The sequence below is a fragment of the Tiliqua scincoides genome, chromosome 2 (assembly GCF_035046505.1).
Source record: "Tiliqua scincoides isolate rTilSci1 chromosome 2, rTilSci1.hap2, whole genome shotgun sequence".
NCBI lineage: Eukaryota > Metazoa > Chordata > Lepidosauria > Squamata > Scincidae > Tiliqua > Tiliqua scincoides.
This window is the reverse complement of record NC_089822.1, coordinates 17,013,386-17,028,370: the sequence shown is the minus strand read 5'-3', so window position 1 is coordinate 17,028,370 and position 14,985 is coordinate 17,013,386. Positions and strand designations below refer to the sequence as shown.

General features: G+C 42.8%; 1 protein-coding gene and 1 pseudogene across 1 annotated transcript in view; both read right to left on the bottom strand.

The window, feature by feature from the left end:
• The window catches only part of LOC136642038 (uncharacterized), a 74,485-nt gene that overhangs the window by 46,354 nt on the left and 13,146 nt on the right, over positions 1–14,985 (bottom strand). Inside the window, exons 3-8 of the mRNA XM_066618214.1 lie at positions 13,413–13,582; positions 11,244–11,418; positions 9,025–9,288; positions 7,273–7,408; positions 5,300–5,451; positions 2,982–3,047 (exon numbers count right to left, since the gene is read on the bottom strand). Of these exons, the coding sequence (XP_066474311.1) occupies positions 2,982–3,047; positions 5,300–5,451; positions 7,273–7,408; positions 9,025–9,288; positions 11,244–11,418; positions 13,413–13,582 (963 nt within the window). The remainder of the gene's footprint in view (positions 1–2,981; positions 3,048–5,299; positions 5,452–7,272; positions 7,409–9,024; positions 9,289–11,243; positions 11,419–13,412; positions 13,583–14,985) is intronic.
• On the bottom strand, positions 6,412–6,525 carry LOC136642903 (5S ribosomal RNA; annotated as a pseudogene).

The window sequence follows — 14,985 nt, the reverse complement described above, 5'->3', positions numbered from 1 at the left end:
CGGCATCTGGCCTGGATGCCTTTAAAAGGGGATTGGACAAGTTTCTGGAGGAAAAATCCATTATGGGTTACAAGTCATGATGTGTATGCGCAACCTCCTGATTTTAGAAATGGGCTATGTCAGAATGCCAGTGCAAGGGAGGGCACCAGGATGGGGTCTCTTGTTATCTGGTGTGCTCCCTGGGACATTTGGTGGGCCGCTGTGAGATACAGGAAGCTGGACTAGGTGGGCCTATGGCCTGATCCAGTGGGGCTGTTCTTATGTTCTTAAGCTGGCATGGAGGCTGGATGCAGCACCTGCGGGACAGTGTGAATCCCTGGGATTCACACTGGCCCAGCCGACTCCCGAGGAGGCACAAACATTTTGAAGTTAGCATATACGTTTTGAAGTGGTGAGTGATGAGGAATCTGTTGATGCCTTAGCTTGACTCTTCAATTCTCCATTTTTCTTCTCAATCAGGAAAAAAAATAGATTAAATCCCCCTCTCTTTTTCAAGGGGTGGGGGAGAATGAGGGAACCACCACATCACATCTCTCATCATCTCCTGTTTGGATGAGTTGGTGGAATGTGGGGACAGTAGAAACCTGTGCCTAGACACCCCTCAGCACTCCAAGGAGTACTCGACACGAACGGTGTCATCAAACTGTTGTTTCATGTGAGTTCTATTTTCTCCTGCATTAATATTAGAGTTAGTTAGGGCTCCTCATGTGTAAAAGCTTCAGGTGACAGTGATTGGTCTCATTAGTGGGAGGATAAAACCCTTAGAGAATGGAACCTGCTTTGCCTCACTGGTGGATGAGACCTAAGAGAGAGTTAGCCCTTCTTTGGTGCTGTGAGCAAAAGAGAAAAGTTAATGTAATTCTGGCTAGTCAGTAAAATAGTTAGACTGCACTGGGGTTTTATTTTTTTGTCTTAGTTGCTTTTATCAGCAAGTTCACAAAGGGGTTTTGCCTTGGGTTTGGGAGCCTCCTAAAACGGTAGCATTTTATATCTGGGTTGTATAGAAGCCCTCCTTTTGATAGTTTGTAATAGTTAATGGATCTTAATAAATTTCTTGGGTTCTTTTTGCCCAAGTCTCTTTGAAGGAGCCTCTCTGAAGAATGGCTTGAAGGAGCCATTCTTCTTTTCTCTTATAGGGAGTAGGATAGAGAAATTAAAAAGAGTCCCTCAAATATCGTAATGTTTTAAGGAAAAGGGATTTAGCCCAGGGAATCCCACTGGTGATCCTGGTTCTTGGGCTGGTGGCAGCAGGGTAGAAGCTTGGGAAGAGTTACTCCATCTTCTTAAGACTGAACAATTTTGACTATTTTATCAGAAGAAATAAGGTGGCTGGTGGTAGACAAGAAATTTACTACCCTGAGGAAGCTGGGATTCTCTCAGAGACTATCGAGCAGAACTTGGGAAATCAAGTTAGGTGGAGGCGGTTGGCCTAGAGAGGAGAGACAGTCATCCTGTTGAGGGGAACAGGTTCTTCCCATAGAAATTCCTTGATGTGGTAACATCAAATAGGACTATTTATTTATTTAAGAGATTACTATCCTGCCTTTCCACTGCTGAAGCAGATGCCCAAGGTGGCTTACAATTTATAGATTTAAAAAATTATATAAAATATACAATAGAATAAAAAATACAATAAAAATAAATTGTAAAATACAATGTGGAGAACAAATTGGAGGAGGGCAAAAATACTCAAGGAACTGCTATAGAGCAGGGGTGCCCAAACTCTGGCCCTGGGGCCAAATGCAGCCCTCGAGGCCTCTCAATGTGGCCCTCAGGAAGCCCCCAGTCTCCAATGAGCCTCTGGCCCTCCAGAGATTTGTTGGAGCCCGCACTGGCCCGATGCAACTGCTAGCAGCGTGAGGGAGACTGTTTGACCTCTCACATGAGCTGTGGGATGAGGGCTCCCTCCACTTCTTGCTGTTTCATGTCTGTGATGCGGTAGCGGCAGCGGCAGCAAAGGAAAGGCCAGCCTTGCTTTGTGCAAGGCCTTTTATAGGCCTTGAGCTATTGCAAGACCTTCATTCATTCATATAAGTTTGTCTTTAATATATTCATTTATGTAAACTTATGTAAATTTATTCAAATTTTAAATGTAAATTAATTCCTTTTCCCTGGCCCCTGACACAGTGTCAGAGAGCTGATGTGGCCCTCCTGCCAAAAACTTTGGACACCCCTGCTATAGAGGCACAGGAGGCAGACATCCCAAATGTAAAACAAAACAAAAAATGTTCTAAGCCCTCTTCGAAACGCCTTAAGAGAGGGGGTAGATCTTAATTCTCCCAGTTCCATAATTGTGGCACCACTACTGAGATGGCTTGCCCCCATGCTGCCACCCCCCTAACTTGGGAGAAAGGCGGCACTTGCAGGAAAGCTCCCTTAGATGACCTAAGAGGGCAGGCCAGAATATATGTGAGAAAGCAGTCCTTCAGATGGCCCATGCCCTGGTGTTATAAGTGCAATGAGTTGGGGTATATTAGGACAGATTGCCCCAGGAATTTGCCAAGGGGCAGAACTTGAGCCCAAATGACATTGCTTCTACAGATGTAACATCTGGTTTAAAAACTATTATGCCCAGAAGGTATTCCTCCCAAATATTGTCGAAGGGTGGTAGTGGGTGAAAAAGTTACTATAGCTTGAAGGAAAAGCAGAGCAGTAATATCAAGTATACATGCTCAGTTAGTAAAGCCTCATCAGGTCATTCAGAGAGCTGTTCAAACATTGTTCCCATTTATGAGCAAGAAGTTAAAGAAGGTCCGTGTGCCTGAATAGCAAAATCCCACTCTCCATTCCATCTACTATACTGAATAATATACACAATTGATGCCTGGGAATGATTTGGCTGATTCTTATAGGAGAGATGGCTAGAGTAGGAGTGCTTACCCATAGCCAGGCTCAGGCCCTTAACTCTGCTGAGTGAACTAGTAATGTGGAACAAAGAAAGGATGTTGATTCTGTAGTGGAATTGAATAATTCAGACCCACCTCTTGGTTTATCAGAGCTTGTTCGTCCTTCAGATATGGTCACTGGGATCTTTGTAGCATCAGTCACTTTTAAAGCAGAGCAAGAACAAGATGCTAGTTTAGCAGCAGCTTGGCAGCAAGCACACAGAAACCTTCCTTCTTTTGACCATGTTAAACAGTCTTGGTATATCTGTGAAAATGGGTTAGTACACTTGGAGCTTCTTCCTCAGAAGGGTATAAGGAAAGGTAGCAATCCCAGAGGTGGTACCAATTTGTCATCAGTTGAATTTGTTAAGCTTGGCTGATGACCATCCATTCTAGTGGCCATGCAGGAGTAAAGATAGAGTGGGATGACAGTTTTATTGGGAGGTATTACATAGGGATGTTAATTGGTATGTTCAATTGTGTATGGTGTGCCAAATTGTGGGTAAGGCACAAGGTAAGTGCAAGGCTTCTTTACAACCTTTGCTTGCCTTGGATATACCTTTTCAGTGAGTGGCAATGGATCTGCAATGGATCTCCCACAAAAGACCACTAAAAGGACACTGTGTGTTCTTACCCTTGTAGATTATGCTACTGTGGCTAGAAACAGAGGCCTACACTTGCATTCAGATGAAGGCTATAGCTCAAACGTTTACAACTATTTTTGCTAGGGTAGGCTGGACTTCAGAAATTTTTACAGATTTCTAGAGTAACGGAGAAATTTGTGGGAAAGCCATGGGATCAACCATTTGGTTGCAGTGCTCTATCATCATCCAACTAAAGAACTGGTAGAACGATTTAATGGGATGCTGAGGATTATGATCCAAATGTTTATTCAAGGGTATTCTAACAATTGGGACCTGGCCTTCCCCCAGCTTTTGTTTCCATATTGGGCTGGCCCTCATCCATCCCTTGGATTTTCCCCTTTTGAATTGATGTATGAGAAAGAAGTTAGAGGTCAATTGGAGCTGGTATGTCATGAATGGGAGGGATCTACCCCTTCAGGCAAGAAGAATGTTATAGATTTTGTGGACCAACTTCAAAATACTTAGCGAAAAGCTTGGGCCCTAGCTAAAGAGAACATTCGGTATGCCCAGCAGGAACAGAAAGCTTTGGCATGCCTGAAAATGAAGTTTTTTAAAAAAAAAGACCAGGTTTGAATTTGAAGCCGGTACAGGCTAATAAAATTGAAGCAGCTGGGGAGGGTCTGTATTGGATTAAGGAATGCTTTGGTCTTCTTAATTATTTGGCAGAGTTCCCCCCATAAACCTTGTAAATATCATGTGAACACACTTAAGCCATACCATCCTAGGGAGGTGTCAGAGTTTAATATTTCCCCAGAAATCCTGGATAAAGCTAGTCAATTGTTAGACATGAGCCCAGAAGTAGAGGATACCAGGAGTACTGAGCTTTCAGTAGGTCCCCTTAGATGTCTGGAGCCACTACAATGGGGAGTAAAGAGGGACAGTTATTTAAGAGGAGCACCACTTGGAAAAGTGCCTCTTTAGCTGGATTAAGGGACAAATCCTATCCAACTTTCCAGCCCTGGTGTGGTTGTGCCAGTGGGGTGTGCTCTGCATCATGTGGTGGAAGAGTAGTTATGGAGGCCTCCACAATGTAAGGGAAACATGTTTGCTTCCCTCGGGGCTGCATTGTGGCTGCACCAAAGCTGGAAAGTTGGATAGGATTGGGCCCTAACTGTATTATGATACATGGAAACATGAGCTGACTTATCCTAACACTTTATTGGAACAATACGTTTAAAGACCATAATAATAGCAGTAAGTTGGAACAATCAGTCTGATTCTCATTAGTAAGATCTGAGTTAAAGAAATCCACTTTTGTTACATAAGGCAGTTGTGTTTTCCTTTTCTGGTTATTTGGCTATAACTTTTGATAGAATACATATAACTGAATGTAGTTTGTTCCTTTGCATTCTGAATTAAATGACCTCTCGAATGATAGATAACATGATGGTATTATTCATAAATACCAAGGTTTCCACAATTTTGGCCACTAGTGTCAAGCTCCCTTGACACTCCCTCAAGACCTGGTACTGGCTCCTGGTGTAATGTACCCCCTGTCCCCTCCCTTAGCTATGCCACTGCAATGAACTGTGGTCTGCTAGATCAAAAACATGGTGCAGTCCCTTTTACCTTCCCAGCTCTGGCATGGAGCTGTAATGGTTAAATCCTGGTAAAGAAACAACTCTGTGTCTTTGGAACCCAGAGCTGTCACTGAGCTGTAGGTTATTGTTTTGGGTTCAGACAATAGAAACCTGTGCAAGTAGAGGACAGAAGAGAAGGGAAGCATGCCGATTTGGGACGGGTCCACTGACAGAAAAAATAAATCCTTACCACTGAGGGTTAGAGGAGAATGATAATCAGCATAGCTCTCTCCAAAACAGTTTTTAGCCGTCAACCGCAAGTTAGGTGTAGGTTCCTCTCCAATTGGGAATGAACAGTTGTCCTCTTCCAGGGACATATTGCAATATGTTTTTGTGTAAGTCCTTTTCAAAAAAAAATGTAGCGGGAGATGAGGAAAAAGACACTCTAATTTTCTACTAGTTAAAAATGGGACCCTAAACATACAGAAGACACTACTTTAACAACAGAAACTATAGTTAGGTTTAACCCAATTTTGCCCAGCCCACAGGTGTACACATTTGGTCCTTGTTACATATATATACAACATTGGGTAGAAATGGTTTTTTTATCTAGCCATCCCAACAAACCATGGCTGGGGAAGCTTCACCATGGTTTGTTCCACCATCTGAATTGATAAACACTTTGTGATGAAGCCTGCCTTTCTCTGCTTCTACCTTATTTCTTAATAGGTCTAACCCCCTGTCACCTGAAAGGTTCTGTGCTGGTCCAGCAGCTTTCCAGTTGCTGGGACATCACCCTGCAGCATCCCTGGAATTCTGTGCTCTCCTGAGGTTTTTCCAGATGTCCCTTTGCCTGCTATTGTCCCAGATGTTCTGAGATAGTAGCAGCAGGTAGAACTACTAGTTCCCCCCATTCAGCTGTTGGACCAATAAAAAAGGAAAATGAAGAGCAAGAAGGCCTACCCATTAGGAACTATTCCCCTTGGTCGGCCTTGCCCTCTTCCACTATCTTTCCTGACACAAGAAACATGGTTTGGAAAAGAATTGCCTTTTGTAATATGCTAACAGTGCTTTGGCATGGTGCTAGACACAAAATATAGCAGTCTTACCAACTGGTTTCAAAGTCAGATTAACATGGGAAATGCTGATTAGCAAGGTCTACAGCGGCACAGCTGTTAAACCATGGTCAAAACAAAGAAGGGCAAGGAGGAAGAATTAACAGAGAGAGGGAGGGAGAGAGGCACCTCCAACACTGACTCTAGGTTTGCAAACTTTGGTTTGAGGCAGGCAGTATTACATCTGCTCCAGGCAACTGTCAGCCTCTCTATGGTTGGTTGGCAACCTTCAGACTATGGTATAAGCCTACAGCACCCAGTATTCCCAGGCGGTCTCCCATCCAAGTACTAACCAGGCCTGACCCTGCTTAGCTTCCGAGATCAGACGAGATTGGGCATGTGCAGGGTAACAGTTGCTGCACCTCTCTATGAAACATTACAGAATAGGGAAGATACTCCATGATTCCATTCTCATTCCACAAAACTGAATGCCAAAAAGTCAAGAAATTCCCTCCAAGCACATCCGGTCTGCAAGCTTCAGGTGTTAAGAAGGTCTCACACAAAGACCTTCTTCAATCAGCCTTACTCCCTGTACTGTTTGGGCAGAGGGCAGTGGGAGGTTTTGGTCTTATCACTGCTGGGCTGGACTCAGACCAGGAAAGCAAAAAAGGAGCCTTATAACTGCTTCATTGGGCTTAATTCAGTCTAAGCACTCAATATTCTGGGTGATGTCAAAGACTGCCTTGCCTTCTCTCCTCCACAGGCTGCCCTCTCTGGGGACACAACTGTTATATACATCTAGCTGCTCAGATCCCAGTCTCCATGCTCCACAATATGATCAGCTCATCTGTCAACAAATCTCGTTGTTAGTCCTGACAGGGAATGATCAGCTTGATCCAATTTCCTAGTAACCATTTGGTTTCCTACAATCAATTCCTTCAGCATCTAAGCATATTTCCAATACCATCCCTTCTCCACAATACCAAAGTTGGGCACAAGAACTGTTATTTCCTAAGAAACTTGCATCACGATGAGGGAGAACTTAATACTTTGAGGGCACAATCCTAACCAGGTCTACTCAGAAGTAAGTCCTATTTTGTTCAATGGGGCTTACTCTCAGGAAAGTGTAGTTAGGATTGCAGCCTAAGACCATTTCAAAAATACTTACAGATCAGAGAGAATGAGCCGTGTTTTACATATATCTTTTGAAAAGAAAGGATCTCTCGTCTCATTAGTTTTCCAAGAACATCTTAACTTCGTCTCCTCAGTTTTGCAGGAAAAATCTTTTGGCTTATTAGGTAATTCTGTAGAAGCAAAGGCAAGTTACAATCTTTCTTTCTTTCAGTGTATCCTGAATGCTAACTGGGTAAGAGGTACTCTTTCAAGTGGGTGCTCCTCTTTTTAGCAGAGGAGTAACTCTGCTAGTAACTGGCCCACCTCACCCCAGCAGTGTCTTTTCCAGTGGCTGTCTGCTGGTGTTCTTTTGCATCTTTTTAGATTGTGAGCCCTTTTGGGACAGGGAGCCATTAGTTGTTTGTTTGATTTTCTCTGTAAACCGCTTTGTGAACTTTTTGTTGAAAAGCGGTATATATAAATACTAATACTAATACTAATAAATATCCTGACAACCTCTCTTAAAGCAAATGAAACTGAGACCAGGAAAGCTCATTCATTTTCGGGCCCAATTCAAGGTGCTGGTATGTATATTTGAAGCCATGTATGGCCTGGGACCACCGTATTTGAGGGACCACCTACCCCTGTATAACCCTGCCCATTCTCTTTGGTCATCAGAGAGGGCCCTGTTGAGAGCTCCACCACTGGCAGAAGTCAAGACTGCAGCAGCAAGGAACAGGCATCTCTCAGCTGCAGCACCACTTTTCAGAATCATTACTGAAAACTTTAGATCTTTCCCTTTGGTGGAAAGTTTCCAGTGGGGCCTAAAAACTCCTTTCCTTTCCTTTCCTTTTCTTTTCTTTCTTTTTTTTTTTGAGTGCTCCTTTCTGGAGTGGAAAGGTGAGATATAAATTCTACTAATAAATAAATAAAACATTTCCATTCACACTATCTCCTGGGACTGGATAGGGTTGATATATCCCTGGATGCGTCCATCTGCTCTGTTTCCTTTACTGCATAGCTGTCTACCATTTTTAAAAACTTTTTGGCTGTCTTAGTACTTTCAGCATGTTGTGCACTATTTAATGTTTATTACTGCCTTAAAGGTCCTTATTGAAATGTTGCCCCTTTTTACTTGACTCATCTTTTATTTGTTGCTCTGGCTCTGTAATTTTCTTCTGTATTTTAAATTTGCATGAGATTGAATTATTTCTTGAATGTATAACCTAATTATCCACCAATTTTTCACCAGGGATGAGAAGGGTCCTTTAATTAAAGGAAAAATGTCCTTTAACAATAGCCTCACATCACTGTAATGTGGAAGAGGGCAGCAGGAAAACAATCAATCAATCTCTCTCTAGGCACTTAGTAAGGCTTCACTCTGAGACAGGTAACCCCTCCCTTCCCCTTGGAGTACATGAGAGAATGCAAAGGGAAGTGATGATCACCTCCCTTTGCATTCTTTCCTGGAGCAGGAGCACGCACACTCTGCGATCCGGTGGGAGGAGTCGCTGCCTTGGAGTGAAGCCTTTCTAAGGGCCTGGAGAGAAATTGATTGCCTTCTGCCACTCTCACACATTACAATGGTAAACAGGCTGAGAAAACCTATTGTATTTTCAGATTGATTTTATTAAGTATTGGAATCCGCCTTGAGCTTTCGGAAAGGTCAGGTATAAATTTTTTAAACTAAATAAATAGGTGCTATTGCTAGACAGCCTACAAAACCTTGATTTTCACAATGCCCTCAAGAGGAAGAGCAAGTTCTTAATACAACCCCACCCAACAACTCAAAGCCTTTTCTGCTTACCAATCACATTGAGTTGCGTTCCTTTGGGGTCAACGTTGGGGTCAGAGAATAAACACTGAACATTTGGTTGATCTCGCGAAGCATTTTCCAAATGAAACACTTTCCTACGCTTGGCATCTGTGAGAGGTGAAGGGCTGGAAGGGCTAAAACCACGTACTGTATCTGTTTTCTCGGCAATGCAGCAAAAGGTGACTTTGGATCCTGCTTTCACAGTGGGATCCGTTGGGAAGATATAATAGTCGTTGTCATCCACAGTATCCAGGCCTGAACAAACCAAGAGAGAAATGCAGTTGATTTTCCTGAATATTTTTGAACATGGAATTCTGGGCTCTTGAGAACTTGCAAGACCGAACATATGCCTGGACAAGCACAGAGCCACCCTAAGAGGCTATACTGTACCAAGTGAGACTATTGGTTCATCTAGCTTTGTACAGTCAACAATGACTGCAGAGACTAGCCATCTCAGACAGACATTTCTCTCTACCCTCCATGGAGATTTCAAGGATTGAAATGGGAATTGACAGATGCAGTAGACACTCTTTCACTGTGCAATGGCCCCTCCCTTAAGGGCTGCCATTACTCATACAGGGAAGTATACAAAATGCTTTTCTACAACAGAGCATATCCTACACAGTGAAGGGCAACAGCACTCACTAAAGTAATCTTCTCCATCCCCTCTCTATAGCAGCTCCCCAATCCTCAAAAGTAATTTCTGGGGTCAGGGGACACTCAAGAATAAGATGAGACAGAACCGCATGAGATATATTGTGGTGGTGGTGTGGAATCCACAAAAACCAAGTGGTTTGTGGAAGATCTGAGTTCCCTGTACAGCCATGGACTCGGTTGGTGACCTTGGATAATTTATAATTTATCAGACTGTATTATAAATGGAGTACAGGCATGTAATGCTTAACAACCTTCCGCCTAACGACCAACCACATTTATGAAGATAATCAAAGGACAACAAAGAGGCTTCCTATGAGGCATTCACGTCTCTAGTAGCCTGCGGAGCAAGTCTACACAACAAAGAAGAGGCTCTTAATGAGGCTCTTAGCCACCTTGGGTGCCTTTTGGGGAAAGAGGCGGATTACAAATCTAATAAATAATAATCAGTAATAATTAATGAGGCAATCAGGTCATGCATAGCCTGCCTGTTTACACAACAAAGAAGAGTAAAGGCTCTTAATGGGGCAATTGGTTTCCAGTATCCTGCGCAGGAAGTGTCTGTTCACACAACAAAGGCAGTAGATAGGGTCGAATGCTCACGTAAAGACCTACTTGCATTTTGTCTGGTCCTCAGTGTACACATTTGATCTGTATATGCAATACTGGGCAAAAATGGTTTAAGTTACGCACACCTGTACAGCTCGCTCCAGGTGGAATCCAAGGCAGGAAAAAGGTAGAGTGGTACCTACTTGTAAATCACTGGCTGATTTGTAGTTAGGCTGAGAAGGGATTGATGGCCCAATCCTGTCCTGATTGGTGGAACACACATTCCACTGGCAGTGACAGCCTTATGGCTCCAGCAGGGCAGGAACTTGCATGCTGCAGGAGCACCAGTGGATTGGCCAAAGTGGTCTCTCACACACACTGGTGGATTGTTGCAGGCCTGCTGATGAAGGTAGGGCAGCAGGGGAGGCGGGTGGGGAAAGGCTGGGCGGAAGGAGAGCAAAGCAGGGCAAGGCAGGGATGGGAGGTGGACAGAGTGGGGAGGCAAAGGAGTACATCAAGTCCAGGAAGGGGACAAGTTCGGCAGCAGTGGTGGCTGCTGAAACCTGAACTCCTTCCCGGATCTGATCCAGTAGCACGGTCCAGGGATTTTGCTGGTGAAGGTCTGGATTGCCTCCCTCACCAGATGCAGTTGTAGCCTTAACGTTACATGCCATGATTGCAAATTGCTTGACTGACTCTGTGTTCCAAGACTGATAAAACAGGAATATTACCTGTCTATATATGTGAAGCTCTGCTTGCCTGTAAATTTGTACTGGACTGCTACATGAGGTTATCCCAATTTACAGTTAAGAAGATTCCCTAAGTAATTGGGTATACACCATTTTAAGCAGTCTTTGGGTGCTAGTGAGAAACAAAAGGAGACCCTGTCAGCATGAAGTCAGCCATCCGTGGTGTACGTGATGTATCAAAACTGTGACGTTGACACAGTTCCCACAAACATGCACCCTGTTCTACTGAACATGCTACAAGCTGGCAATGTGGCTTACCTGTTACTGCTTCCCAAGGACTCCAATCACTCCAAGTTTCAGAATGAGGAATGCTTTTATTCCTCACCAGGCTCCTGATTCTTATTACCTGAGGCTCACATTGCAAGGGGACCAGGGGATCCCAGCTCCACTCCAAAGGTTGCTTCAGCTTACTGAGAGCTATAGAATAGTTTGTCTAAAAACAAAAAATAAAATGCAGGCAACTGAAGAGGAACGCGGAACGAGGTAATCTGCATTCCTTCTCTGTTCACTTACAATCTTTTTACAGAAAGAAATTTACGACACTAGTTTTGACCGTGATGTGACTTGTTCCTCAGTATTTTCATGTTCAAAACAAAATCTGCACTGCTTCCCTGTTCACTTGCAATCCTCTAACAGAAACAAATTGAAGAGCCTGCACTAGCTTTGACCATGATGTGACTTGCAAGGATCTGGTTTCTCGGTATTTTCATGTTCAAAACTAAACTTTCACACAAGCCTAACTCACGTGTTGCAGCCCAAACTAACAGCAGCTTCTTTGCAGGCTCTCTCTTCATGTGTACCTGTAACACTGCCCAACACTGGAATCCCCCATCTCAATCAGGCCTGTTATGGAAAGGCTATTCAAACTCTGCCAAAACTTTGTAAATGCCTGAAAACAGATATTTATTCCTCCATTTGTTGTATGCACAAGGTTGATGTCATATCTGTGCATGAGTCCATCACTGAATCTCTTGGAGTTCCTGACATTGCCAGCATTCACAAACCTGGAACCTTCAAGCAAAATGTATCCCAGACAAAAATCCATAACTTTGCCTCAGGTGCCGTGCCAACAAACATCAGCTCGGCTTAACAACTCAGCCTTCAAAGTTTTTCCCCAGTTGAGGAAACACACACACACACACACACACACACACACACACACACACACACACACACACAAAAGGAGTTCTAAGTATATTCCATAAGCCTTAAATATCCATAAGAAACCCAATTGCTTTTCAAAGAAATCTGCCCCAACTAGTCATTTTTTGATAACTGAGCACTAATAATAATAATAATAATAATAATAATAATAATAAACTTTATTTATATGCCGCCCTTCTCCCCAAAGGGACCCAGGGCGGCTCACAACATATTAAAAACAGATTAAAAACATAATTTAACCACAAATAAAAACATATTAAAAACACATTAACATATACCCATAAAAACCATAGTCAAATAAAAAGTCAGATAAAAAGAGCAAAACGTAGCAAATCAGAGGAATCAGGCCTGTAAAAATACTAAAAAGATACAGAAAAAATACAGATACAGAAAAGATACACTACACTTATGGTTAGTTAGACTATGGACTTCTGGGGCTACTTTCAAAACAGCAGCCTTTACCAGAACTAAAGCTATTGAAGTATTGCAATTCTTAACATTATCTGAACACCCACAACTTTTTTTCTAACTATTAAAGGAACCCTAAGAAGAGTTAGGAAAACCCTCCAAGCTTCCTTTTGCCTTTATGGAGGTTTCTGTAACAAGCAACAGCTTTCCAGGGTTTGGTCAGAGAAAGGTCTTTCCCAGTTGTATCTGGAGGAGCCAAGGCTAGAAATTAGATGTTCTTTATCTATGATTCAGTCCCACACATGATAATTCTGGCCTGGCCTTTGACTATACAGTTCTTCACTACTTTGCTCATACTGAAATCACCAGGAAAGTTCCCACAGTCGCTGATTCCAAAACCAGTTTTCTCCCAAGGCACCACCACTTCAATGGAAGCATTCAACCTTCCAGCTGCATAGCCATGCTCTATACCTCTCACAGAATGAAGTGGTGGAACGGACTACAGGATTGGGATGATTCTGTCACTGCAGCCCCCCCACCGGGGTTAGCATGCAGAACAGTGCAGTGCGCCCAGTGGGGAAAAGTGGGTTGGGTGCACCCCCACTAAGTTGCATAGTGGGCGAAGAAGGCAGATGAGATCATCCTTATCTACCCATCGTCCCTAGACTGTACTAAGGACTGTGGTTTCTAATACAACAAAGAATAAGACCTTTCCTGGTTGGCAGTCAAATGTTTGGTAGTTTTTCATACAAGATTAGAAATGCACATCTAATAACAAGCAAATCAGGAAACACACTCAGGCTGGAAATATCTGGGAAGGTATTCAAAGGCTCATTTTTTCAGAAACATACTTACATTCAAGACAATACGGTTCTCTTCCGTTTGATTGACCTGGATGTTAAAAACTATTTCAGTCTCTGGACTGTATGCTGTGGAATCACCATGAACATCCCATTCCAGCTGTAGGTGGTGAAAATACCTGGTCATGGAAACCTTACGGATTTTAGGTTGAAAGACGTGGTTACCTTAAGGAGAAAGAAAAAGCTATGAAAAGCAATTGGGGGGGGGGGCTGCATGTATCAGGCACAAATAAGCATCCAGAGGCCAGTTCAAACAATGGAGAAGTTCATATATGATTCTTCATAACCATCCCTTTCCCATTGCACTTCATAACTTCAGCACAAGCACTTTTGCTGTCATCATACTAGCATGCTAAAATAAAGGGGGTGTGTGCATACAGTTATGGCATATAGTTATATGCACAGAGAGTTAACACATACTGGAAATATGTGGGGCTACGTGGGGCTGCCCCTGAAGACAGTTCGGAAGCTACAACTAGTGCAGAATGCGGCGGCTCGTACTTCCGGTTAGGGAGGCATGGCGGGCTGACGGCTGCTGGAAGCTTTGCTTATCAGCAGATACGTCTGTGGATTTAATTTAAACACCCCTGGATTGAAAGGGGTCTTGGCGTGAGATTAACCATAATTAACTCCAAAACGTTCCTGTTTTGTCTTCCTGGGGTGAAGGCTCTGGGTGTAAAACGGTTTTAGAGCGAAGGAGTTGGAGACTATCGAGCTCAGCCACGGACGTAAATGTAAGCCTGTCCCCCCTTCCTACAGCTTTATTTTTCTGGGGCACGTAGAGGAGAACAGAGTTGGGAAAGAGCAAGAAATATTTGGATTTGAAAGATAAAGAAGGATCAACATTAACAAGATAAGAAAAAATTAAAGGACTAAGAATTAAATGCCTAGTCAGGTGAATTTTCAAGCTGAGATCGAGACTGTCGAGAAGAGAAGAGAAGAGTTTTTATAAAACACTTCTGGAGTTTATTATTTTGGAGGTTTTTTTTTTATAAAACTCTACTGTGTGTGGGACAGAAGAAAGACAGTTTTTTTTGTTGTGTTGAAAAAGTTTTTTTCTTCTCTCCCTGAGCATATCAGTTGTGTTTACCATCTCTTCTGGGAAGTGAGAAGTTTGTTATGGTTACAATACTTTGTTTAAGTTACCAACATTAATAATAGAATTAAACTAAAAGGCTGCTTGCTGAGCTTTCTGTATAAAGGAGTATACAGATATCTGGTAGCAAATTAAGATAATTACTTGTGAAGTGTTACAGATTGGCACACCTGTGGAAATTTAAGATCATTACCTGCGGATTGTGATAGACTGAGATTTTTAAAGGGAAAATGTCCACCAGGAGACGTAATACGTTGGAACAGATACATAAAGAGAAATCCCCACCAAGATCATCGGGGAAAAAGTTGAATCTGGAAGCTATTCAAGATTTACTAATGAAGATGGAAAATCGTTTGCAGAAAAAAATAGAAGGGATGGATGGGAGATTCAAAATATTACATCAAGAAATGCAGGAGATGAATTTACAGATGCAAACAAACATGTCACGTTGGGATAAAGTGTGGGACGAAAC